This window comes from Aotus nancymaae, unplaced genomic scaffold (genome assembly GCF_030222135.1).
Source record: "Aotus nancymaae isolate 86718 unplaced genomic scaffold, 86718_ANA_hifiasm-v0.15.2.pri h1tg000076l, whole genome shotgun sequence".
NCBI lineage: Eukaryota > Metazoa > Chordata > Mammalia > Primates > Aotidae > Aotus > Aotus nancymaae.
In genome coordinates, this window is record NW_026988491.1 from 13,352,174 (window position 1) to 13,378,632 (window position 26,459).

The following is a 26,459-nucleotide window of genomic DNA, read 5'->3' on the forward strand; positions in this document are numbered from 1 at the left end:
TTTCCATCTGTTTCTGTTTGTTTTGTTTTTGGAGCTAAAATATTGGTCTTGTTGCCCAGACTGGAGTACAATGTCTCAATCTTGGCTCATTGCAACCTCTGCCTCCCCGGTTCAAGCGATTCTCCTGCCTCAGCCTCCTCAATAGCTGGGATTATAGGCAGGTGCCACCATGTCCAGATAATTTTGTATTTTTAGTAGAGATGAGTTTTCACCATATTGGTCAGGCTGGTCCAAACTCCCAACCTCAGGTGATCTGCCCGCTTTGGCCTCCCAAAGTGCTGGGATTACAGGCATGAGCCACTGCACTCAGCTTGTCCATCTGTTTCTGATGACAACAGAAACTTCACCTTCCAAAAACCATCACTGGGAGTCCACTTTGTGCAGAGGGAGGACAAGCTCCTGTGCAGGTAGGGGCGCTGCTGCACCCCCAACACCCCTGCAGCCTCCTCCCTATCTGCCTGCAGGTTGTAGAGGAGTTTGGAGCCTCTATAGAGAGCAAAACTTCTCCAACTGGAACAAACTCCCCTTAAAGGAATCTATCCAGGAAGATTATTTCAAGGATACAATGTACATGCATTCCTTCAAAATATGCTTAGATGGACTTAAGTAACCAGAAAGCTGTGTGTGTGTGTGTGTGTGTGTGTGTGTGTGTGTTTCACATGTTCTTGTTCCACACTGAACCCCTTGAGAGGTCCCTGTGGTCAGTGAGCCTGTTTGTAGACATCCCCCTCCCCTCCTTGATGTCACAGACACCACAGTCCCTCTGAGGGGCTGACCTGCCCCTCACCCTCTGGAAGCTGGGAGGTTGGAAGAGGGAGGTGTGTGAATGAGCCAGCACACAGCTGGGGACTCAAGGCACATCTAAGCCTTTGTTACTGCTGTGCAGAACCTGTGCTTCCTTTGCCACTGGAGTCTCAAAACCGTCCCTCACTCAACTGGGAGGTGCTGCTCCAAACTCTGGGCAGACATTAGCGCTGGGGAGGGGGTGGTGGAGAGGGGACTCCCGCCTGCCCATCCTCCAGGTGAGGGGGCACCTGCCTCTCTTTCAGCCTGGTCTGGACCTGCCTCCCAGGCTCTGGCTGCAATGCCTTTCTCTTTCCCTTGGCAATTCCCTCGAGTTCTGTGCAAGACAGATAAAGGGCACGGTGGCTCAAGCCTGTAATCCCAGCACTTTGAGAGGTCGAGGCGGGTGGATCACGAGGTCAAGAGATCGAGGCCATCCTGGTCAACACGGTGAAACCCCGTCTCTACTAAAAAAAAAAAAATTAGCTGGACATGGTGGCGCGTGCCTGTAATCCCAGCTACTCAGGAGGCTGAGGCAGGAGAATTGCCTGAACCCAGGAGGCGGAGGTTGCGGTGAGCTGAGATTGCACCATTGCACTCCAGCCTGGGTAACAAGAGCGAAACTCCGTCTCAAAAAAAACAAACAAACGAACAAAAGACAGAGCAACCTGTTTTTATGAGAGGTTCCTCTGCCAGGGGGAGGCACCTGGAGAAAACCAGAAGAGAAGGAGGGCCAGAGCCAGAGAAAGATAAAGCACCCCAGGGCCTCCCACACCAGTGCCTGAGCTGGAATGGGGAGGTGCCATGACTCACAAGGCCCTGCGAGGTCACTTTAAGAGGGCTGTCCAGCTGCAAGATACTGTAAGCGGAAAGTGAAACCACAGAGCTTTGAAAAAGAGCGGGACTGGGACAAGCCTAGCAAAGTGGCTGAGCATGAATCCACAGCTCAGGTAGGCTGCCCGCTCTGTCTGCAGGTCCTCTTCTGCCCCTTCCTGCCCGGTGGCCCTGCTGGGCCTCAGTCCTGGCCTCCTCTGCCCCTGCCCATCCCTAGCCCTGGGCTCCCTCCCCTCTGGTTCCTGTGTCACTCTCACTCTCGGCCAGGATCTTTGCTCTGCCGTGTGGTCGCCCCACGGCTGCTTCTGAATGGACCACCTCCCCCGCCTTCCCCAGCTCAGACTGCCCTGTTCAGACTGATCTATGGTGGCTCCCATTACAAAGTTCTCCACCCTGAAAGTCATAGCTGAGCTGGTGACCCTGGGAGGGTGCTCCCTCTGCGTGCTTCCCACCATTCCTGAGCTCTGGAACACGGAGAATTGAACCGAGGGATGATGGGAGCAATCCGGCGTTTTGTTCACAGGGCTTTGGTGGATTTTCTGTAAGATTTACTTTGCCTAAATACAAAGTCTTAGAAGAGGGTGTTGGGGAGGAAATGGTCTCTGAAGCACAAGATAAGTCATGTCACCCAAGGATGACTCCACAGTGAGCAGATGTCCCCACACAAAGGTTCCAGTCCAAGGTCACTCTTCATCTTGTAGAACATGACCAGTAACATGGAATGTGAGAAAAAACGCAATGGTCAGGAGAAATGCTCTTAAGATTGAATGAAAAGACAGCCGTCCCCAACGGCTCCCTCCTGCAGGGCCTGTGATGCAGAGGCTGGACAGGGCTGGCCTGGAAAGGAGCCCCAGCTCCCTCCGCCCAGCTCCGTGTCCTGGACAGTTTACCCTGCCTCTCTGCGCCTCTGGCACCTCCTCTGTAAGATGGGAATGGCCCCTGCAGGCCCAGGTCAGCATCACATGAGCTCAGAACCTTGCAGCACTTAGAAGAGTGACCTGGGCCTTGGAATTCAGTTCTACCATGACTTTAAAATAATGTTGGCTGGGCACAGTGGCTCATGCCTGTAATCCCAGCACTTTGAGAGGCTGACTGGGGTGGATCACCAGCTCAGGAGATCGAGACAATCCTGGCCAACATGGTGAAACACCGTCTCTACTAAAATACAAAAATTAGCTGGGTGTGGTTGTGGGTGCCTGTAGTCCCAGCTACTAGGGAGGCTGAGGCAGGGAATCACTTGAACCCAGGAGGCGGAGATTGCAGTGAGCCCAGATCTCGCCACTGCACTCCAGCCTGGCAACAGAGCAAGACTCTGTCTCAAAATAAATAAATAAAAAATAATAATAATGTTAGCCAGGCACAGTGGCTCACACCTGTAATCCCAGCACTTTGGGAGACTGAGGCAGGCAGATCACCTGAGGCCGGGAGTTTGAGACCCACCTGACTAACACAGTGAAACCCTGTCTCTACTAAAAATACAAAATTAGCCAGGTATGGTGGCGCATGCCTATAATCCCAGCTACTTGGGAGGCTGAGGCAGGAGAATCACTTGAACCTGGGAGGCAGAGGTTGCAGTGAGCCCAGATCTCACCACTGCATTCCAGCCTGGGCAACAGCAGGGAAACTCTGTCTCAAAATAAAATAAAATATAAATAATGTTAACATGCAGAGGTGAAGCGTCAGGAAGGAATTGAGCTGAAAGGTTAAAAGCTATTATTTTGGGGTGAGGCGTTTCATTCTCCTTTGCATTTTCCTAATGGGTTGGGGAGTGGGTGGGCAGAAATACTGGAGGGTGGGGAAAGTACCCCTGGAAAGACCAGCCCTGGGGCCTGAGCGGGGAGAGGTCACCCCGCCCTGCTGCCCCTGCCACCATCGTCTCCTCTTCCTGTCTCCTCAGTCTTCCTGCCTGGGAAGGCAGCAGAAACTCTCAGGGCTGTGGAGGGATGGGGGAGTCCCAGGGCTGTCTGGGAGCTGTGTTGAGTGGACATCAGCCCCGAGACTCTGGGGAGCGCTCTGTGCATGGGCCCTTTCTCTCTTGTGCCTTCAGAAATCCCATGGTGCGGATGTATCGAGGCACATTCTACAAGAACTTTGAAAATGAACCCGTCCTCTCTCGTCGGTCCTACAGCTGGCTGTGCTACGAAGTGAAGATAAAGAAGGACCCCTCAAAACTCCCTTGGGACACAGGGGTCTTTCGAGGCCAGGTACCACCCAAACTTCAATGGGATCATAGGCAGGAGCTGAGCAGCTGGGAATGCAGAAAACGTAAGGCTAAGTAAAATGTGCGGTGGCAGCGGCGGGCTCTCAATTGTCTATTTCTTCCCACATTCCTTTTTTTTTTTTTTTTTTTGAGATGGAGTCTTGCTCTGTTGCCCAGGCTGGAGTACAATGGCATGATCTTGGCTCACTGCAACCTCTGCCTCCCGGGTTCAAGCAATTCTCCTGCCTCAGCCTCCCGAGTAACTGGCATTACGGGAGCCCGCTGCCACGCCCAGCTAATGTTTCTGTTTTCAGTAGAGACAGCATTTCGCCATGTTGGCCAGGCTGGTCTGTAACTCCTGACCTCAGGTGATTCAGGAGTTGGGATCCCTTCCAAAGTGCTGGGATTACAGGCATGAGCCACTGCACCTGGCCACTTCCCACATTTCTTCTTCATTTTTTGAGACAGAGTTTCACTCTTGTTGCCCAGGCTGGAGTGCAATGGTGCGATCTCGGCTCACTGCAACCTCTGCCTCCTGGGATCAAGTGATTCTCCAGCTTAGCCTCCTGAGTAGCTGGGATTACAGGCTCCCACCACCATGACTGGCTGATTTTTTGTATATTTAGTAGAGACGGGGTTTTGCCATGTTGGCCAGGCTGGTCTTGAACTCCTGACCTCGTGATGTGCCCACCTCAGCCTCCCAAAGTGCTGGGATTACAGGCGTCTGCCACGGAGCCTAGCCTCTAATTCCTACATTTCTTAAGTCCGTGGCCCAGACCTTTTGGCTTGATTGCCTGGCCACTGCCCTGATTCCTCCATGCCAAGGTATCATCACAGGATGGTGAACCCTCACTCCTCACCCTGCCGCCCCCACTCGGGACACTAAAACCCCTGCCTTTCCCACCCACTCCTGCAGCCCCCTCCACCCAGGCATGAGACTTTTCAGTGTGTTTGGGGAGGAAGCCGCCTGTGTGCTGGGCAGTTCTGGCCACAGAAACACCCAGGACTCAGGAGTGAAGTGCAAGAGTTTCCAGTCTCCACACACCAAAAGGCAACAAGAACTGGCGAATAAATATTTTATTTAGTCCACTGCTAACGTATTACTTCAGCATTAATTAACATACAATTCTTCGCGGCCAGGTGTGGTGGCTCACACCTGTAATCCCAGCACTTTGGGAGGTCAAGATGGGTGGATCACGAGGCTGGAGTTCAAGACCAGCCTAGCCAAGATGATGAAACCCCATCTCTACTATAAAGTACAAATTTAGCTGGGTGTGGTGGTGTGTATCTGTAATCCCAGCTACTTGGGAGACTGAGGGAAGGAATTGCTTGAATCCGGGAAGCGGAGGTTTCAGTGAACCGAGATCATGCCTCTGTACTCCAGCCTGGGTGACAGAGCCAGGCTTCACCTCAAAAAACAAAACAAAACAAAACAAACAAACAAACAAAAATACTACTGGTCGGGCATGGGGTCTCACGCCTGTAATCCCAGCACTTTGGGAGGCCAAGGCGGGAGAATCACGAGGTCAAGCGTTCGAGACCAGCCTGACCAACATGGTGAAACCCCGTCTCTACTAAAAAATACAAAAATTAGCCTGGCATGGTGACATGTGACTGTTATCCCAGCTACTCAGGAGACTGAGGCAGGAGAATTGCTTGAATTCGGGAGGCAGAGGTTGCAGTGAGCCGAGATCACATCATTGCACTCCAGCCTGGGCAACAGAGTGATACTCCCTCTCAAAAAAAATACAAATACAAATACAAAAATTAGCTGGGTGTAGTGGCAGGCACCTGTAATCCCAGCTACTTGGGAGGCTGAGGAAGGAGAATTGCTTGACCGTGGGAGGCGGAGGCTGCGGTGAACCAAGATTGTACCATACGCTCCAGCTTGGGAGACAGAGTGAGACTCCATCTCAAAAAGAAACAAACAAAAATTCTTCACAAGATAGTGAAGTTTTTTATTCTTCTCACTCTCAAAAGAGTGGTGTATTTTTCCTGTGCCCAGATCTCTCATCAGGCCCCATTTTAAGTGCTCTGTAGCCCCCGTGGCCAGTGCCCCTGACCAACATGGGACAGCACAGGTCCAGAGGCCTCCCCAGCAGACAGCAGGCAGAAATGAGGCCGACCCCAGAGGGCCAGGCCACAGCTGGGACTAAGCATGTCTGGTGAATGGATGCCTGGGAGAATGGATGCCAGAATTCACGCATGAGGCCGTGAACAGGGCCAGGAAAACTACCAACAGAAGGGAAGCACGTCTTCGTGCACCCTGTGATGCTTCAACAGCATGACTGAGACGGGGAAATTTACAATGAACAGAAATGCATTGGTTCCAGTTCTGGACTCTGGGAAGTCCAATGTCAAGGCACTGGCAAGTTTCTGGGGCCTGCGAGCTACAGCGTCACATGGGGGTGAAGGTTGCTGGGGAAGCTCAGGGGATGCTGCAGACAGAGCGGCCTGGGATGTGGAAGAGACAGAGAGGGGGCTGAAGTTACCCTTGAATAACCACCCCAGTGGCACCCACAAAGGTGCAGTCCCCACAGCCTCATAGCCTCTTGTCGGTGCCACCTCTTAAGGCCATTACAATAGCGATTAACACTGAACATGAGCTTTGGAGCAGACACTCAAATCAAACAGCGGGGATGGAGGAAAGGAGCTTCAGTGAACAAGATCCCCTGGGCTCCTGTCCTGGCCCCTCCTCCCCCTGCCCCACCCCTGCACTCTTCCTGCTCAGTGTCCCACAGCTTCCCCTGCCCCCTCCTCTTCTCACAGGTCTATTTTTTTGAGCCTCAACACCACCCAGAGATGAAATTCCTCCATTGGTTCCGAAAGTGGAAGCTGCATGGTGACCAGGAGTATGAGGTCACCTGGTTTGTGTCCTGGAGCCCCTGCCCAGTGTGTGCAAGGAATGTGGCCGAGTTCCTGGCCGAGGATAGGAAGGTCACCCTGACCATCTTCGTGGCCCGCCTCTACTACTTCTGGGACCCACATTACCAGGAGGAGCTTCGCAGACTGTGTCAGAGAAGAGACGGTCCGCATGCCACCATGAAGATCATGAGTTATGGCGGTGAGAAGTGGGGGTTCAGGGGTGTGGGAGGGACTGCATGAGGGTCTGTGATGGGTCCCTCCCACACCTACCTGTGGGTCTGTGATGCCAGCAGAGGCCAAGTGTCCCTGGGTAGCCCGTGGGGTCAGGTCTGGCACTGAGTGTAACTAACATCCAGGAGTAGGTCTGGGAGGGGAGGGACCCAGGGTCATACGAGAGAGGCCAGCTGGGTGTGACTGGTTCTCTCTTCTTTTTCTCAGAATTTCAACACTGTTGGGACAATTTCGTGGACAACCAAGGAGAGCCATTCGAGCCTTGGAATGCACTGCGTAAACATTACACATTACTGCGCATCACGCTGGGGGAGGTTCTCAGGTGAGGGGCTCCCTCCGGCCTTATCACCTCTCTCCTCTCACCTCCTGCTCATCCTCCTGAGGCCTCCCCTCTGTCCCAGAGCAGGTCCCCCTCCTGGCTGAGCCCTCCTGCCCTCCCTCCTGCCCTGCTTCCTGCCCTCATGGTCACACCCCCACCCCCACCCTCACCCCCACCTCTGCTCCCTCCACCTTGCTGTCTCCCCTGCTTTCCTGGGCGCTTCCTGTGAGTGAGAGGCCCCTTTTGCCTCCAGAGTGACCTCCATCCACCCCTGAGGCCGCCCTCCTCTCAGCCTGGGAGCCCCAGCCTGCTCCTTCCATCTCCCTGGCATAACCGAATTTATCACAAATGGGTGTGAATATTCACAAGCCGGACAATCGGAAGCTTTGAGCAACATTCCTAAAGGCCCGGTCTTGAGCTCCTGAGAAGGAGCCACCTCCAAGGCCGCTCCTCCTGGCTCACAGGGGGTCCTTTCCGGTCTTTCCTCTGTACACCTGCACCCCTGGGGCCTCTCTGCCCCCAGATGTCCTCCTCATTTATGGACCCTAGCCAAGTGAATTTGGGCCCACACTAAAGGTCTCATTTAAATTAAGGTCCTGATATAAGGACTTGTCTCCAGGCAGGGTGCGGGGGCTCATGCCTGTAATCCTAGCACTTTGGGAGCCAAGGGAGGTGGATCACTTGAGGTCAGGAGTTCGAGACCAGACTGGCCAACATGTGAAAACCCATCTCTACCAAAAATATGAAACTTAGCCACGCGTGGTGCTGGTGCGCACCTGGTAATCTGTTACCCAAGAGGCTGAGGCAGGAGAATCGCTTGAACCTGAGAGGCGGAGCTTTCCATGAGCTCAGACTGTGCCACCGTACTCCAGCCTGGGTGAAAGAGCGAAACTTCTTCTCAAACAAACAAAAAAGAAAGGACCTGTTTCCAAATACAACCACACTTTGAGGTAGCAGGGGTTAAAATGTACGCTCTGAATGAAGAGACCCCTAAACAGGGTTTGTGTGAGCAACATGGCTGTTTATTAACCTGGGTTTTGGCGGGCTGAGTCCGAAGAGTCAGCGGAGGGCGGTGGGATAGGAGTTGGTTTTATAGGTTTGAGGTTAACAGTAGAAAGTTACAGAAGTTACAGTTTATGGTGGTTTCTTGCAAGACGGGAGGGGGTCATAGGTTTGCAAGCTGGGAGGGTGTCCTAGGGTTGAGGTTGACCAAGGTCAGTTACAAAGTCCAATGGCCTTATCAATTAAGGCCAGAATAAGAAACAATAGAAGAATGTCTCAAGTTAGTTAAGCACTTCAGGGGTTCATCGTTTTTCCACTTTTCATGGTCTTCAGGTTTTCTAATTCCGGAAGGCCCTTCAGAGGTGACCATGCCGTCCACAGGGCGGTCATACCTTACAGTGGGGGTTGGGGCCTCAATATGTGGATTTTGGGGAGAAACAGTGCAGCCCACGGCAACATGCACGGTCATTGTGGGCGGGCCTGGGGGGCGAGGGAGGGGTTCCTGTCCTGTGTGTGTCTCCCAGGGCGTCCTGACCCAACCCTCACAGCCCCTCCACCCAGACCTTCCTGCATGCTCCAGTCACCCCATTCCTCCCGCACCCCACACTCCTGAGCCACTCCTTAGCCCCCAACAGGCTCTCCGCCCTGGGCTGCTCCTCTTCTCAACCTCTCTCTGGATCTCTTTGGGGTCCCCACATGACTCCTTAGCTGATGCCCGTGGCTTCCCCAGCCAGACTCCTCCCAGTTCCAGGCTCTGCAGAGTCCCATCAGAGCTCACATCCTCCCCTCTGTCCAGTCCAGGGAGAAGACCCAGCGTTTCTGTTTTGGAAATGCCTCTGCACTAAGAGTTCACTTTTATTTTCATAATTTGTGGTCTTGTGAGGTTAGGTGTTTTTTTGGCAACAGAAGAAAATTCTGTGAATTATCCAAAAAAAGTCCCTAGCAGGCTCTTCTCCTGCTGGTCCTGCTCAGGAGTGTCTCTGCCCCGATGCTGGGTGTGGTAGTATTAACCCCGCTTGCAGGAGGGAAGCCCCAGCGGGTCCATCTCCAGCAGGGACTGAGGGTGAGCAGAGCCAGCACTGGGTTGCATGGTGAGGCCAGGGGAAGGAGACCCAGCTCTAGCTCAGGGAGAGGGGCAGGGGCCTCCCTGGAGGGCCTGAGCACACGGAGCTGACCCTGGGAGACCCTGACAAGGCCCTGACAGGCCCCAGGGCTGCAGGGATCTCCCAGTGAGCCCCAGAAGGGGTCAGAAGAGGAGGTTTGGAGATTCCAGCAACTGAGCAGGAGCCCCTCCTGAGCGGTGCCAAGGGATTTGGGGAGCAGGGGGAAGGAATTTCGGGTGCCTGAGGGAAAGCGCGGGGAGGGAGGGGGAGGTGGGGCAGTCCAGGAGGGCTCTTACTTTTCTGGGCTTTTCTCCCGCTGTCCACAGACACCTGATGGATCCAGGCACATTCACTTACAACTTTACCAATGACCCTTCGGTCCTTGGACGGCACCAGACCTACCTGTGCTACGAGGTGGAGCACCTGAACAATGGCACCTGGGTCCCGCTGCACCAGCACAGGGGCTTCATACTCAACGAGGTGATCACCAGCCACCCACATCCAGGCAGGGCCCTCCCCATCCAAGGACACACATGGCTAGAAGGTTCTGGGTGCCCGTGGGGTCCCGCAGACTGTCTGTCACCTGTGCTTCCTGCACTGCTGCTGCTTGGCCCTGGGGTTGGGGGAGAACTCGGCTTCAGTGACTCTCTGGGATCGGCAGCTTCCAGCCCCACATGCCTAACCGGCCACATGTCTTGTGGGCACCACTAGTCCAGAGTCACCCCCAGGTCCAGGGCTCAGCCATTCCCCCTCCTGCTGTGCTCTGAGAGGGTTGGGGCAGACCCCAGAGCCAGGTAGGTTCAAAGGCAAAGTGCTTCCTGAGGACCCTCCCAGGATCCCCTCACAGAAGCAGCTCTCCCCAGGAATGATTCAGAACTGTGGGTTTTGAGGACTCAGGGCCTACTTGACCTCACAAGGCCAGGATTCCCCAGTGCCTGCTCCTGGGCTACATCCTGCCGGGAGAGAGACTGAGGAAGAAGAGGCTGACCTGGGATTCTGTCCTGGCCAGGGTGGAGCCCACAGCAAGGCCAGAACGGTCTCCCCACGAGGGACAAACATGCAGCTCAGTGGCATCTGTCCTACCCTCCCCTAGCTCTGCAGCCCCTCCTGGGCCCAGAGTGAGGGTCGTGAAGGCACTGACCTCAGGTGCAAAATGAGAGGATGCTCCAAATACTCAGTATCAGAGAAATCCCATCGTAATGTAAAATAAAATTATTTAATGCATTATTTAAAAAATCAGCTCAGGTGTGGTGGCTAACACCTGTAATCCCAGCAGTTTGGGAGGCCAAGGCCAGAGGATTACTTGACGTTATGAGCTGGAGACCAGCCTGGCCACCATGGTGAAACCTCATCTCTACTAAAAATACAAAAATTAGCCAGGTGTGGTGGTGGGCGCCTGTAATCCCAGCTACTGGGGAGGCTGAGGCAAGAGAATCGCTTGAACCCAAGAGGCGGTGGTTGCAGTGAGCTGAGATCGCAGCACTGCATGCCAGCCTGAGGGACAGAACCAGACTCTGTCTCAAAAAAGGAAAAATAAGAAAAGAAAATCATCTTGATAACTGGGATTTGGTGCCCCTTCTAATTTTGTGCTGGAGGCTGCCCCGCACCCAGCCTCACCTGATCCAGGCTGTCCCTCCCTGCTCACAAAAGACGGCCTCACACCTTGCTTTCTTTTCTAGGCTTCAAATAATACGGGTTTCCCTGAAGGCCGCCATGCAGAGCTGTGCCTCCTGGACCTGATTTCCTTTTGGAAGCTGAAACAGGCCCAGTGCTACAGGGTCACCTGCTTCATCTCCTGGAGCCCCTGCTTCAGCTGTGCCCAGGAAGTGGCTGAATTCCTTCAAGAGAACCCACACGTGAACCTGCGCATCTTCACTGCCCGCATCTATGATTATCACCCAGGATATGAGAAGGGGCTGTGCAGGCTAGGCTGGGCTGGGGCCCCAATTTCCATGATGAAATACAGTGGTGAGAATGGAAGCCTGGAGTGGGGTGGAGTCAGCTGGGGCAGGAGAGGCCCTGGAGAGTTACTAGAAAGTGGGGAGGGCGGGCATCCCTGGGGGAGAGGCCTTGGTCTGCTGCCTGCAGAGGTGAGGGCTACACACTGGGCCTGACTTTGGGGACTATGGGAAGAGAGAGGCCAGGCCAGGAGATGGGGGCCTGAGGAGGGCGGGGAGGGTGGCTGGACGTGGAAGAAGGACTTGGGGCTTCCAGAAGAATGAAAACTCCTCCTGCCTCCCCTCCATCCCCGGCTTCCTCCCTCGCACCCTACCCTCTTTCCCCTGCTCCCCACATCCCTTGGCACCTATCAGAAGGGGCTCCCGCTCCTTTGCTGGAGCCTCCAAACCTCCCTGTCTGACCCCTTCTGGGGCTCACTGGGAGATCCCTGCAGCCCTGGGGCCTGCTGGGGCCTTGTCAGGGTCTCCCAGGGTCAGCTCCGTGTGCTCAGGCCCTCTAGGGAGGACCCTGCTCTTCTCCCTGGCCCAGATTCCAATGGGAAGGAAGTGGCTAATACCAGAGCAAAATCCTGAGGGGAGGAGGAGGGAAAGGAGGGACTGAAACCAGCCTGTGGGAAGTCTGTCCTGAGAGTCAGGGCCCTAGGTGCCTCCCCTTCCTCACAGGGGAACATGACTTATCTCCCCTGTCCCTTTCCAGAGTTTAGGCACTGCTGGAACACCTTTGTGGATCACCAGGGACGCCGCTTCAAGCCCTGGGAGGGACTAGATGAGCACAGCCAAGCCCTGAGTGGGAGGCTGCAGGCCATTCTCCAGGTGAGGGCTTCCTCCCTCTGCCCAGTGCCCCATCGGCCTCCCCTCCTCCCCTCACCCCCTGGGCCTTGCTTTCCTCTCTGCTCAGAGCCTCCTCTGGGTTCCCTGCTCCCCCAAGGGTGTCCAGCTCCTTCCCTCCCTTTCCTCCTCACAGCCTCCCTCTCTCTCCCACCTCCTCTATCCCCCGCTCCCATCATTGTCCCTGTCCCCAGGCCTCCTCCTGTGCCCTCTTAGCACTCTCCCCTGCTCCATTCAACTCCCTGCTCTTCCTGAATCAGGGAAACTGATGGATGAGCCTCAGTCTCTAAGGAAGGCAGAGACCTGGGTTGAGCAGCGGAATAAAAGATCTTCTTCCAAGAAATGCAACCAGGCTGTTCACCACCATCTCCAGCTGATCACAGATGCCAGCAAAGCAATGCGCTCCTCACAAGTAGATTATTTTAAAAATTAGAGAGTGTAAGGTTAGCGTAGTGAAAGGAGAACGGACCCTAAGCCAGGCAAAGCACCTTTTATTAACCTGACGGGCTGCCCCATAGCAGTCAGAGGAGGCAGCCCCGAGCTTATAAAATGAGGGGTTTATATGGGGTGAGAGGAGCATAAGGGAGTTTCAGGACTGAGATAATCTATCAGCTTGTAACAGGCACAGAGATAGTTTGTTAACTTGTGACCTACTTACAATACGTCATCCTGTGACTTTTGTGGGGGCAATTTTTTAAAAATCAGGATTTTACAGGTATGTGTAGAGTAGGAATTTACAAGTGTGGGTAGCAAACTGGTTTTCCCTGTCCTCTCCCGAGCTGCCCGGATGGCTGTAATCAGGCTTTGCTTAATTGTAGCAGGTCTGGCAGCCTTGACCTGGCACCCAGATAGGAGTTCAGAAATGCAGCTGCGGAGTACTCAGAGTGCGGAGGGCTCAGGTTGAGTGGAGGGGGTTTTCTGAGGCAGCTTGTCCCTAACAGAGCAAATTACTTTTAATCAAAAATTTATGTGATGTTTCAAGAATACAGCAGTGAGATTGTGCTCAGAAAGGTTTCAGACCTACTAATCCAGTGATGAATTGAATTGGCTTTATGTTAAAACATGCGCTCTGAATGAGGAGACCCCCCAAACAGGCTTTGTGTGAGCAACATGGTTGTTTATTCACCCTGGTGCGGGCGGGCTGAGGCCGAAAATGGAGTCAGCAAAGGGCGGTGGGATAGGAGTTGATCTTACAGGTTGTGGGGAAGGCAGTGGAAAGTTATGAAAGTTACTTTAGGGTGGTTTTTTGAAAGCTGGGAAGGGGTCGTAGGTTTACAAGCTGGGAGGGGGTTGTAGGGTGTGGAGTCAAGGCTGGTTACAAAGTCCAATGGCCTTGTCAATTGAGGCCTGAATAAGAAACAATAGAATAATGTCTCAGGGTAGTTAGGCGCGGCAGGGGTTGATTGTTTGTTACAGGAACTCACCGGGATGTGTGTGCAGATCACAGAGATGATCATGCTGTTCATGGCGAGTCCTTATACTTGATGTAGAAGAATAAAATGAAATACTAATTTTTTTTTTTTTGAGGTGGAGTCTCACTCTGTCACCAGAGCTGGAGTGCAATGGCATGGTCTTGGCTCACTGCAACCTCCGCCTCCCAGGTTCAAGCAATTCTCCTGCCTCAGCCTCCCAAATAGCTGGGATTACAGGCGTGGGACACCACACCCAGCTAATTTTTATGTTTTTAGTAGGGACAGGGTTTCACTATGTTGGCCAGGCTGGTTTCAAACTCCTGACCTCGTGATCCACCTGCCTCGACCTCCCAAAGTGCTGGGATTACAGGCGTGAGCCACCATGCCCAGCCGGGATCATATGTTACCCACATGTCTATTCAATAAGCATGGAGTGCAACCACCGGCATGAATATTCCTAGCTCCTCCTATATCCTGTTGAATATGTATATTTGGCCAACCCCTTCAGCATAAAGCTCCTGCCCCAACCCCTCCTGCTTCTAAAGGTCTGTCCCTGGTGTTTCCCAGAGGCTGCTCTTCCCAGCCTGCCAGATGACTATCTTGTAGGCTGTCACCCTTAACAAGAAATAAAAGTTTTCCTTCCGAATTTATACGTTGTGAAATGTTTAGTTAACTGCACCATGGGAGCACACTACTAGGGGAAGGGAGCTGTGAGATGCACAGGGAGGCTCCAGACAGGTTGGCCTGGGACACCAGCCACTGCCCTTTCATGACATGGGACAAGAGGAGGCAAGAGCTCAGCCCACCAGGGAGGAACTCCGGGCAGGAGAAGCGGAAGGAGAAGCCGGAAGGAAGGAGCTTAGTGTGGGAGTGCCCATGACATCCTGGTGGGCCAGCTGGGGGTCACACCCACCTGCTGTCCCTCCCTCCCATGCTGGCCTCCAAGTGTGAAGGCATGGGGGGGATGTAGACACCTGGCCCTTCACTCTCCCTCCTTGTCCCCACGGCAGCTGGGTGGGGTGTCTCTGGGATGATCTTTGAGGGCAGGATCCAGGAGTCCCTGCAGAGGCTTCAGCCTGTCTGTCCTGATGGTGGAGAGGTGGCTCCAGCTGACCCGGACCACCAGGGAGGGGCCTCTGCTCTGCTCGCTCAGCCTAGTATGGACCCACCTCCCCAGCTCTGGCTGAAATGACTTTCTCTTTCCCTTTGCAATTCCCTTGGGTCCTGCCGCACAGAGCAGCCTGCTTTATCAGAGGTCTCTCTGCCAGAGGGAGAGCCTCCGAGAAAGAGAAAACCAGAAAGAGGGTGAGAGCCCAGGAAGATAAAGCACTCCGGAGCCTCCCGAACCAGAGCCTGAGCTGGAAGGGGGAGGGACCATGACTCACAAGGCCCTGGGCGTGGTCACTTTAAGGAGGGCTGTCCTAAAACCTGGAGCCTGTAGCAGAAAGTGAAACCATAGTGGTCCAGACAAAGATCATGGTTGGGACTAGCTGGCCACAGATGAAGCTTCAGACCAGGTACGGCTGCCCCCTCCTGCCTGGTAGCCCTGCTGGGACTTAGCCCTGGCCTCCCCCTGCCCCTGGCCCACCCCTGGGCTGGCTCCCTCCCCTCTGTCTCCTCTGTTGCCCCCACTCCTGGCCAGGATCTTTGCCCCACTGTGTGGTCGCCTCACTGCTGCTTCTGAATGGGCCACCTCCCCCACCTGCCCCAGCCCAGGCCTCCTGCTGAGACTCTTTTCTGAAAGTCATGGCCAGGCTGGTGCTCCCTGCCTTGGGAGGGTGCTCCCTCTACGTGCTTCCCACCGTTCCTAAGCTCCGGAACTGGGAGAAATGAACCAAAGGATGACTGGAGCAATCAGGCATTTTTGTTCACAGCGCTTTGATGGATTTTCTGTAAGATTTACTTTGCTTAAATACAGAGTCTTGGGCCAGGGGTGGTGGCTCACGCCTGCAATCCCAGCACTTTGGGAGGCGGGTGGATCATGAGATCGGGAGTTCAAGATCAGCCTGGCCAACATGGTGAAACCTCATCTCTACTGAAAATACAAAAAATTAGCTGGGCATATTAGCAGGCATCTGTAATCTCAGCTACTCAAGAGGCAGAAGCAGGAGAATCGCTTGAACCCAGGAGGTGGAGGTTGCATTGAGCTGAGATCGCGCCATTGCACTCTAGCTTGGGCAACAGAGGGAGACTCCATCTCGAAAAAAAAAAAAAGTCTTGTGAGAGGGTGCAGGGGAGGGAATGGTCTCTGAAGCACAAGATAAATCATCTCTTCCAAGGATGTCTCCACTGTGGGCACAGGAGGCTGCAGATGACCCCAAACAAACGCTCTTCCTCCAGTGTTAAAACGTGAGCTCTGGATGAAGAGACCCCCAAACAGGCTTTGTGTGAGCAACATGGCTGTTTATTCACCCAAGTGTGGGCAGGCTGAGGCCGAAAATGGAGTCAGCAGAGGGTGGAGGGAGAGGAGTTGGTTTTATAGGTTTGGAGTTAAACAGTGGAAAGATACAGAAGTAACTTTAGGGTGTTTTTTTGCAAGCTGGGAGGGGGTTGTAGGTTTGCAAGCTGGGAGGGGGTTGTAGGGCATGGAGTCACGAGGTTGGCCAAAGTCGGTTACAAAGTCACAAAGTCCAATGGCCTTGTCAATTGAGGCCGAATAAGAAACAATAGCGACATTTTGGCCTGGATGATAATTTAAAAGAAGAAACAAAGAAAGAAACAATAGAAGAATGTCTCAGGTTAGTTAGGCATCGCAGGGGTTATCGTTTCTTCCAGGAACTCATCTGGGGTGTGTGTGCAGCGTACACAGAGATTACCATGCCATTCATGGGCAGTCAGACCTTACATCCAGGACTGCTATTCACCATTTATGATGACACCAGTAACATGGGATATAGAGGAAAAAACGCAATGATCAGGAGAAATGCTCTTATTTTAAAATGTAGTGAGAAGAGAGCCCAGTCCCCAACGGCTCCCTCCTGCAGGGCCCGTGATGCAGAGGCTGGGCAGGGCTGGCCTAGAAAGGGGCCCCAGCTCCATCAGGCTAGCTCCGTGTCCTGGGCAGGTTACCCTGCCTCTCTGTGCCTCTGGCACCTCTTCTGTAAGATGGGAATGGCCCTGCAGGCCCAGGTCAGCATCATCAGAGCTCAGAACCTCGAAGCACTTAGAAGAGTGGCCTGGGCCTCAGCATTCAGCTCTACCGTCATTTAAAAATAATCATATAGAGGTGAAATGTCAGGAGGGAACTGAGCTGAAAGGTTAAAAGCTATTATTTGGGGGTGAAGAGTTTTGTTCTCTGTCTTTTTTTTTTTAAACGGAGTTTAACTCATCACCCAGGCTGGAGTGCAGTGGCGCCATCTCAGCTCACTGCAACCTCCAACCGGTGGTTCAGGCAATTCTCCTGCCTCAACCTCCGTAGTATCTGGGATTATAGGCACCTGCTACCATGCCTGGCTAATCTTTTTTTGTATTTTTAGTAGAGACGCGGGGTTTCACCATGTTAGCCAGGCTGGTCTCAGGAAAACTCCTGACCTCAAGTGATCTGCCTGCCTCAGCCTCCCAAAGTGCTGGGATTACAGGCATGCGCCGTAACGCCAGCCAAGAACTTTATTCTCTTTTGCATTTTCCTAATGGGTTGGAGAGTGGGTGGGCAGAAATATTGGGAGGGTGAGGAATGTATCCATGGAAAGACCAGAGCTGGGCCCTGAGCAGGGAGAGGTCACCCTGGCCCCACTGCCCCTGCCACCATCCCCTTCTCTTGTTCTCCCCATGGTCTTTTTTTTTTGAGATGCAGTCTTCCTGTGTCACCAGGCTAGAGTGCAATCGGATGACTTCGGCTCACTGCAACCTCCGCCTCCTGGGTTCAAGATTCCCCTGCCTCAGCCTCCCTAGTAGCTGAAATTACAGGCATGGCACTACCATGCCCGGCTAATTTTTTGTATTTTAGTAGAGACAGGCTTTCACCATGTTGGCCAGGATGGTCTCGAACTCCTGACCTCATGATCCGCCCGCCTCAGCTTCCCACAGTACTGGGATTACAGGCATGAGACACCCAGCCATCTCTCTGGTCTTCCTGCCTGGGCAGGCAGCAGAAATTCTCAGGCCTGTGGAGGGATGGGGGAGGCCCAGGGCTGTCCAGCGAGCTGTGTGGAGAGGACATCAGCCCGGCGGGCTCCAGGGAGCGCTCTCCGCATTGGCTGGTTTCTCTCTTGTGTCTTCAGAACCACGGTGGTGCGAATGGATCCAGACACATTCTTCTACAACTTTTATAATAGACCCATCCTTTCTCATCGGAACATCATCTGGCTGTGCTACGAAGTGAAAATGAAAACGAACGACCTCTCGAGGCCCCCTTTGGTTGCAAAGACCTTTCAAGGCCAGGTACCCCCCAGACTCCAATTAATTTGCAGGCAGGAGCTAAGCCTGCTGGGGAAGCAAAGCACGCACTGATCAGTGACATGCTCTGTGGCGGGCTATGCAGTGTGTACTTTTCTCCCACGTTTTTCAAGTTCGTGGACCTGACCTGCTGGCTTGACCATCCTGGGATCGGATCGTGGGGGTTTGCCTCTTAACAAATAGCCTTTTTTTTTTTCAAATATGGAGTTTTGCTCTTGTTGCCCAGGCTGGAGTGCAATGGTGCGATCTCAGCTCACCAGAACCTCTGCCTCCAGGGTTCAAGCAATCAGACTCTTGAGTAGCTGGGATTACAGGTGCCCATCACTACGCCCAGCTAAATTTTTTGTATTTTTAGTAGAGATGGGGTTTCATCATGTTGGCCAGGCTGGCCTCAAGCTCCTCACGTCAGGTAATCCACCTGCCTTGGGCTCCCAAAGTGTTGGGATTACAGGTATGAGCCACCACGCCCGGCCTAATTTTAATATTTTATTTATTCCAATGTAGCCAACATATTACTTCAACATTAATTAACATAAAATTCTTCGTAAGATAGTGAAGTTTCTTTTTCTTCTCATATTGAGTCTTTGAAATGAGCAGTGTAGGTCACGCACAGTGGCTCATGCCTGTAATCCCAACACCTTGGGAGCCCAAGGCAGGTGGATCACCTGAGGTTAGATGTTCGAAACCAGCCTGACCAACAGCGTGAAATCCCGCCTCTACTAAAAATCCAAAAAAAAAAAAAAAATTAGCCAGGTGTGGTGGTGGGCACCTGTAATCCCAGATACTCCAGAGGCTGACTCAGTAGAATCACTTGAACCCGTGAGGCAGAGGTTGTGGTGAGCCAAGATCGCACCATTGCACTCCAGCCTGGGCAACAAGACAAAACTCCGTCTCAAAAAAAAAAACAGAGAGAGAAATGAGCTGCATATTTTTCCTGTGCTCAGGTCTCTCATCAGGCTCCATAGCCCCCATGACCAATGCCCCCCGCTGCCCACATGGGACAGCATAGGCCCAGCAGCCTCCCCAGCAGACGGCAGGCAGGGAACCAGGCCGACCCCAGAGGGCCAGGCCACACCAGAGGCTGAGCATGTCCGGTGAATGGATGCCTTGGGAGAATGGATGCCAGAATTCACGCATGAGGCCGTGAACAGGGTCAGGAAAACTACCAACAGAAGGGAAGCACGTCTTCGTGCACCCTGTGATGCTTCAACAGCATGACTGAGATGGGGAAATTTACAATGAACAGAAATACATTGGTTCCAGTTCTGGACTCTGGGAAGTCCAATGTCAAGGCACCAGCAAGTTTCTGGGGCCTGCGAGCTGCACCGTCACGTGGGGGTGAAGGTTGTTGGGGAAGCTCAGGGGATGCTGCAGACAGAGCGGCCTGGGATGTGGAGTCACTGCTGCTCCACCACACGGGGACAGAGGAAGCAGGAGTTTAATCTGACACGCTGCCCCTCCAGCTGGCAGGGAAGAGACAGAGAGAGGGGCTGAAGTCACCCTTGAAAAACTACCCCAGTGGCACCCACAAAGGTGCAGTCCCCACAGCCTCATAGCCTCTTGTCAGTGCCACCTCTTAAGGCCGTTACAATAGCAATTAACACTGAACATGAGCTTTGGAGCAGACACTCAAACCAAACAGGGGGGATGGAGGAAAGGAGCTTCAGTGAACAAGATCCCCTGGGCTCCTGCCCTGGCCCCTCCTCCCCCTGCCCCACCCCTGCACTCTTCCTGCTCAGTGTCCCACAGCTTCCCCTGCCCCCTCCTCTTCTCACAGGTCTATTCGAAGCCTCAACACCACCCAGAGATGAGATTCCTCCATTGGTTCCGAAAGTGGAAGCTGCATAGTGACCAGGAGTACGAGGTCACCTGGTTTGTATCCTGGAGCCCCTGCCCAGTGTGTGCAAGGAACGTGGCCGAGTTCCTGGCCGAGGACAGGAAGGTCACCCTGACCATCTTCGTGGCCCGCCTCTACTACTTCTGGGACCCACATTACCAGGAGGGGCTGCGCAGACTGTGTCAGAGAAGAGACGGTCCGCATGCCACCATGAAGATCATGAGTTATGGCGGTGAGAATGGGGGTTCAGGGGTGTGGGAGGGACTGCATGAGGGTCTGTGATGGGTCCCTCCCACACCTACCTGTGGGTCTGTGATGCCAGCAGAGGGCAAGTGTCCCAGGACAGCCCGTGGGGTCAGGTCTGGCACTGACTGTAACTAGCATCCAGGAGTAGGTCTGGGAGGGGAGGGCCCCAGGGTCATAGGAGAGAGGACAGCTGGGCGTGACTGTGTTCTCTCTTCTTTTTCTCAGAATTTCAGCACTGCTGGGACAAGTTTGTGGACAATCAAAGATTGTACAAGCCTTGGAATAAGCTGCCTAAACATTATACATTACTGCACATCACGCTGGGGGAGGTTCTCAGGTGAGGGACTCCTTCCGCCTCATCGCCTCTCTCCTCTCACCTCCTCCTGCTCATCCTCCTGAGGCCTCCCCTCTGTCTCAGACCAGCTCCACTCCTGGCTGAGTCCTCCTGCCCTCCCTCCAGCCCAGCTGCCAGCCCTCATGGTCACACCCCCCACCCCCACCCTCACCCCCACTTCTAGCCCCACCCCTGCTTCTTCCACCTTTCTGTCTCCCCTGCTTTCCTGGGCCCTTCTTGTGAGTGAGAGACCTCTTCTGCCTCCAGAGTGACCTCCATCCACCCCTGAGGCTGCCCTCCCCTCAGCCTGGGAGCCACAGCCTGGCTCCTTCCATCTCCCTGGGCATGAATATTCACAAGCCCTACAGAAGCTTTCAGCAACATTCTTAAAGGCCAACCTGAGCCCCTGAGAAGGAGCCGCCTCCTTGGAAACAGAGCTTCAGGCTTCGGCTGCCATAGAAGATGGCCCCGGGCCGGGCACCCACAGGGCAGCTATTTATTTTCTTACAGATGTGGAGGTTGCAAGTTCAAGGTGGAGCCATCGGCTGGGTTGCTTCCTCAGGCCGCTCCTCCTGGCTGGCAGGGATCCCTCCTGGCCGTGTCCTCTGTGGCCTTTGCTCTGTGCACCTGCATCCCTGGTGTCTCTCTGCCTCCAAATGTCCTCCTGGTTTATGGACCCCAGCCAAGTGAATTTAGGCCCACCCTAGAGATCTCATTTAAATTAATCATCCGATGAAAGGACCTGTCTCCAGGCTGGGTGCAGAGGTTCATGCCTGTAATCGAGGCACTTTGGGAGTGTGAGGCAGGTGATCACCTGAGGTCAGGGCTTTGAGATCAGCCTGGTCAACATGGCAAAATGCTGTTTCTACCCAAAATAGAAAAATTAGCCAGGCGGGGGGGTGCATGTTTATAATCCTGGCTACTCCGGAGGCTCAGGCAGGAGAATGGCTTGAACCTGGGAGGCAGAGGTTGCGGTGAGGCCAGACTGTGGCACTGCACTCCAGCCTGAGTGAAAGATTGAAACTTCTCAAACAAACAAACAAAAAAAGACATGTTTCCAAATACAGCCACACCTTGAGGCAGTGGGGGTTGGGGTCTCAATATGTGGATTTTGGGGAGAAACAGTGCAGCCCACGGCAACATGCACAGTCATTGTGGGCGGGCCTGGGGGGCGAGGGAGGGGTTCCTGTCCTGTGCGTGTCTCCCAGAGGGTCCTGACCCGACCCTGACAGCCCCTCCACCCAGACCTTCCTTCATGCTCCACCCACCCCATTCCTCCTGCACCCCACACTCCTGAGCCGCTCCTTAGCCCCCAACAGGCTCCCTGCCCCGGGCTGCTCCCCTTCTCAACCTCTCTCCAGGCCTCTTTAGGGGTCCCTGCGTGACCCCTCAGCTGATGCCCGTGGCTTCCCCAGCCAGACTCCTCCCAGTTCCAGGCTCTGCAGAGTCCCATCAGAGCTCACATCCTCCCCTCTGTCCAGTCCAGGGAGAAGACCTGGCGTTTCTGTTTTGGAAATGCCTCTGCACTGGGCGCTAAGAGTTCACTTTTATTTTCATAATTTGTGGTCTTGTGAGGATATGTGATTTTTGGGCAACAGAAGAAAATCCTGTGAATTATTTAAAAAAAAAAAAAAGTCCCTAGCAGGCTCTTCTCCTGCTGGTCCTGCTCAGGAGCATCTCTGCCCCGATGCTGGATGTGGTAGTATTAACCCTGCTTGCAGGAGGGAAGCCCCAGCGGGTCCATCTCCAGCAGGCACTGAGGGTGAGCAGAGCCAGCACTGGGTTGCATGGTGAGGCCAGGGAAGGAGACCCAGCTCTAGCTCAGGGAGAGGGGCAGGGGCCTCCCCGGAGGGCCTGAGCACACGGAGCTGACCCTGGGAGACCCTGACAAGGCCCCGACAGGCCCCAGGGCTGCAGGGATCTCCCAGTGAGCCCCAGAAAGGGTCAGAGGAGAAGGTTTGGAGGCTCCAGCAAGTGAGCAGGAGCCCCTCTGAAGGTACTGAGAGATTTGGGGAGTAGGAGGAAGGGAGTAGGGGTGCCTGGGGGAAAGCGCGGGGAGGGAGGGGGAGGCGGGGCAGTCCAGGAGGGCTCTTACTTTTCTGGGCTTTTCTCCCGCTGTCCACAGACACCTGATGGATCCAGACACATTCACTTACAACTTTACCAATGACCCTTCGGTCCTTGGACGGCACCAGACCTACCTGTGCTACGAGGTGGAGCACCTGCACAATGGCACCTGGGTCCCACTGCACCAGCACAGGGGCTTCATACTCAACGAGGTGATCACCAGCCACCCACATCCAGGCAGGGCCCTCCCCATCCAGGGACACGCATGGCTAGAAGGTTCTGGGTGCCCGTGGGGTCCCGCAGACTGTCTGTCACCTGTGCTTCCTGCACTGCTGCTGCTTGGCCCTGGGGTTCGGGGAGACCTCGGCTTCAGTGACTCTCCAGGATCAGCAGCTTCCAGCCCCACATGCTTAACAGGCCACATGTCTGAGGGGCACCATTAGTCCAGAGTCACCCCCAGGTCCAGGGCTCAGCCATCCCCCCTCCTGCTGTGCTCTGAGAGGGTTGGGGCAGAGGAAAAGGGTCTGCACCAGGGCCAGGTGGGGTCAAAGACAAAGTGCTTCCTGAGCCTCCCAGGATCCCCTCACAGACGCAGCTCTCACCAGGAATCATTAGAATGGTGGGATTTGAGGACTCAGGGCCTAGCTGACCTCACAAGGCCAGGATTCCCCAGTGCCTGTTCCTGGGCTACATCCCATGGGGAGAGAGACTGAAGCAGGAGAGGCCGACCAGGGATTCTGTCCTGACCAGGGTGGAGCCCACAGCAAGGCCAGAACAGGCCCACATCAGGATGCAGGGATGGCCAGCATTTGGAGAGGAGCTGGGACAGGACAGGCCAAGGGGCCCTGAGCCCAAGGGATGATCTTTCCTGGCCCCCGCCCAGCACAGCCCCTGGTTAGAGAGGCCCGATTCTGCTCAGCTCTGGTGCTAGACATGGGGTCTCTTCTGGGCTTTACGAGCTCAATGTAGGCCCTGCTGGGCCCACACACACTGCTTGGAAGCTACTTTTTAGGGCTCCGGCCTCCATCACTGCCTATCCCGTGGGACAGGACTCGCCTGGAATGACCCACAGCCCCTTCTCAGCACAGACCGTGTCATCCCTTCTCCCCCGAGTCCTCTCCACACTGGCGTCCTGGGCTTCACCAGTTCCTCATCAAAATGGAAAATCCTGCACATGTGTTTGGACAAAATGCCATAAATACCTTGGGCTCAACAAGGACGATCACCCCATGATGGGGCCCTTCTCCATCTGGGGTTAGCCCTACTGGGGGCCCCCGTCCCCACTTCTCCCTGCAAAGGGAGCCCTCGGGCCTCAGTCTATGTTACTCCAACTCAATACGGTGTAAAGTGCAATGTGGAAGCTTCTAGAATTATAGGTCACAGAAGGGGTGGGCTGAGGGGAAATGATGGGTAGAGAGGTCAGTCTCCCCACAAGGGATTCAGCCGCAGCTCAGTGGCATCTGTCCTCCCTCCCCTAGCTCTGCAGCCCCTCCCTGCAGGCCTGGGCCCAGAGTGAGGGTCCTGAAGGCACTGACCTCAGGTCCAAAATGAGAGGATGCTCCAGATACTCAGTATCAGAGAAATCCCTTCATAATGTCAAATAAAATTAATGCATCATTTTCAAAATCAGGTCGGGTGTGGTGGCTCACACCTGTAATCCCAGCACTTTGGGAGGCCAAGGCAAGAGCATCACTTGAGGTCGGGAGTTCAAGACCAGCCTGGCTACCATGGTGAAACCCCGTCTCTACTAAAGATAGAAAAGTTAGACTGGGGTAGTGGGGAGCGCCTGTAATCCCAGCTACTGAGGAGGCTGAGGCAGGAGAATGCTTGAACCTGGGAGGCGAAGCTTGCAGTGAGCTGAGATGGCGCCACTGCACGCCGCCTGAGTGACAGAACCAGACTCTGTCTCAAAAAAGGAAAAAGGAGAAAAGAAAATCATCTTGATAACTGGGGTTTGGTGCCCCTTCTAATTTTGTGCTGGAGGCTGCCCCACACCCAGCCTCACCTGATCCAGGCTGTCCCTCCCTGCTCACAAAAGACGACCTCACACCTTGCTTTCTTTTCTAGGCTTCAAATAATCTGGGTTTCCCTGAAGGCCGCCATGCAGAGCTGTGCCTCCTGGACCTGATTTCCTTTTGGAAGCTGGACCTGGCCCAGCACTATAGGGTCACCTGCTTCATCTCCTGGAGCCCCTGCTTCAGCTGTGCTGAGAAGGTGGCTGAATTCCTTCAACAGAACCCACACGTGAACCTGCGCATCTTCGCTGCCCGCATCTATAATTATCAACGAGGATATAAAAAGGGCCTGCGCAGGCTGGACAGAGCTGGGGCCCCAATTTCCATGATGAAATACAGTGGTGAGAATGGAAGCCTGGAGTGGGGTGGGGTCAGCCGGGGCAGGAGAGGTCCTGGGGAGTTACTAGATAGTGGGGAGGGCGGGCATCCCTGGGGGAGAGGCCAGGCCAGGAGATGGAGTCCCAGGGATGGCAGGGAGGGTGGCTGCAAGTGGAAGACAGACTTGGGGCTTCCAGAAAGAATGAGAACTGGGGTGTCCCAGATTCCAATGGGAAGGAAGTGCCTGATGAAGGAGGGAAGTCCCTAGGGGAGGGGGAGGGACAGGAGGGACTGAAACTAGCCTGTGGAAAGTCTGTCCTGAGAATCAGGGCCCTCGGTGCCTCCTTCCCACAGGGGAACGTGACTTATCTCCCCTGTCCCTTTCCAGAGTTTAGGCACTGCTGGGACACCTTTGTGGATCACCAGGGACACCTCTTCAAGCCCTGGGAGGGACTAAATGAGCACAGCCAAGCCCTGAGTGGGAGGCTGCAGGCCATTCTCCAGGTGAGGGCTTCCTCCCTCTGCCCAGTGCCCCATCGGCCTCCCTTCCTCCCCTCACTCCCTGGGCCTTGCCTTCCCCTCTGCTCAGAGCCTCCTCTGGGTTCCCTGCTCCTCCAAGGGCACTCAGCTCTGTCTCTCCCTTTCCTTCTCACAGCCTCTCTCTCTCTCCCACCTCCCATGTCTCCCCCCACCATCATTGTCCCTGTCCCCAGGCCTCCCCCGTGCCCTCTTTCCACTCTCTCAGTCCCTGCTCCATTCAACTCCCCTGCTCTTCCTGAATCAGGGAAACTGATGGATGAGCCTCAGTCTCTAAGGAAGGCAGAGACCTGGGTTGAGCAGCAGAATAAAAGATCTTCCAAGAAATGCAACCAGGCTGTTCACCACCATCTCCAGCTGATCACAGATGCCAGCAAAGCAATGTGCTCCTCACAAGTAGATTATTTGAAAAATTAGAGTGAATTACCTTTAATCAAAAATTTATGTGCTATAGTAGTAAGATTATGCTCAATACATTCAGAAAAGTTTCAAACCTACTAATCCAGTGACAATTTGAATTGGTTTTATATGTAGTGGAATACAATGAAATGCTAAATATTTTCATATATTTTTCCCTCTATGATTGTATCATGACTTGCAAGTGTTTACATAAATATTCGCAAATGTGTAACTGTCTTTCCTTTTGTAGTGGACCTGTAGTGGGGCAAAGGTCACACTATATCCCTCTGGAGCCAGAAAACTCAGCTAAATCCCACAGGAGAGTGATAAAAAATGTGCGATCATTCTGGGCAAAGGGGCCAGTGTAGGGGAGGCCAGAGGGCCTGACCCTGGTGAAAGAACCCCACAGTTAGTCATGTCACAGTGTTGTAACCGAACGAGTTATAGAGAAAGTGCCACACTCTGAGATTGAATCAGGAGTCCTTTTATTGCCGGCGACTGAGAGACAGCTAACGCTCAAAATTCTCTCGGCCCTGAAGAAGGGACTTGATTCCTTTTTATACCTTGCATATGACATGGGAGGAGGAGTCTAGCTGAAGCAAAATTTCACAGAAGCAGAACAAGCAGGTTAGGGAGGAAAGCTGGTAACCAGGAGGAAGGAGCGTTCCCATAATTGTTGGTTACCAAAGAGGGTCTTCAGATACTTTCCATACAATCACCAAGGGGATGTTATTCACAATAGCAGGTGGACTTGCCAAGCCCAGATGCAGTTACAA

General features: G+C 54.0%; 2 protein-coding genes across 2 annotated transcripts; both read left to right on the forward strand.

Annotated features, from left to right (window-relative positions):
• The first annotated feature begins 1,660 nt into the window (after window positions 1–1,660).
• LOC105721803 (DNA dC->dU-editing enzyme APOBEC-3G-like) lies at window positions 1,661–14,181 on the forward strand. Its single transcript, XM_064368341.1, has 8 exons — window positions 1,661–1,733; window positions 3,665–3,821; window positions 6,587–6,881; window positions 7,121–7,235; window positions 9,664–9,817; window positions 11,017–11,305; window positions 11,993–12,108; window positions 12,384–14,181. Exons 1-8 carry the CDS (start codon window positions 1,717–1,719, stop codon window positions 12,390–12,392), a joined length of 1,152 nt encoding a protein of 383 aa, XP_064224411.1. The 5' UTR covers window positions 1,661–1,716; the 3' UTR covers window positions 12,393–14,181.
• An 854-nt stretch (window positions 14,182–15,035) lies between these two features.
• APOBEC3G (apolipoprotein B mRNA editing enzyme, catalytic polypeptide-like 3G) lies at window positions 15,036–25,251 on the forward strand (the record flags this gene model as incomplete). Its single annotated transcript, NM_001308530.1, is given in 7 exon segments — window positions 15,036–15,052; window positions 17,756–17,915; window positions 19,708–19,999; window positions 20,239–20,350; window positions 22,473–22,626; window positions 24,482–24,770; window positions 25,136–25,251. Coding segments are annotated over 7 exon segments (1,140 nt in total), but the record flags the coding sequence as incomplete, so codon positions are not given.
• Window positions 25,252–26,459: the final 1,208 nt, after the last annotated feature.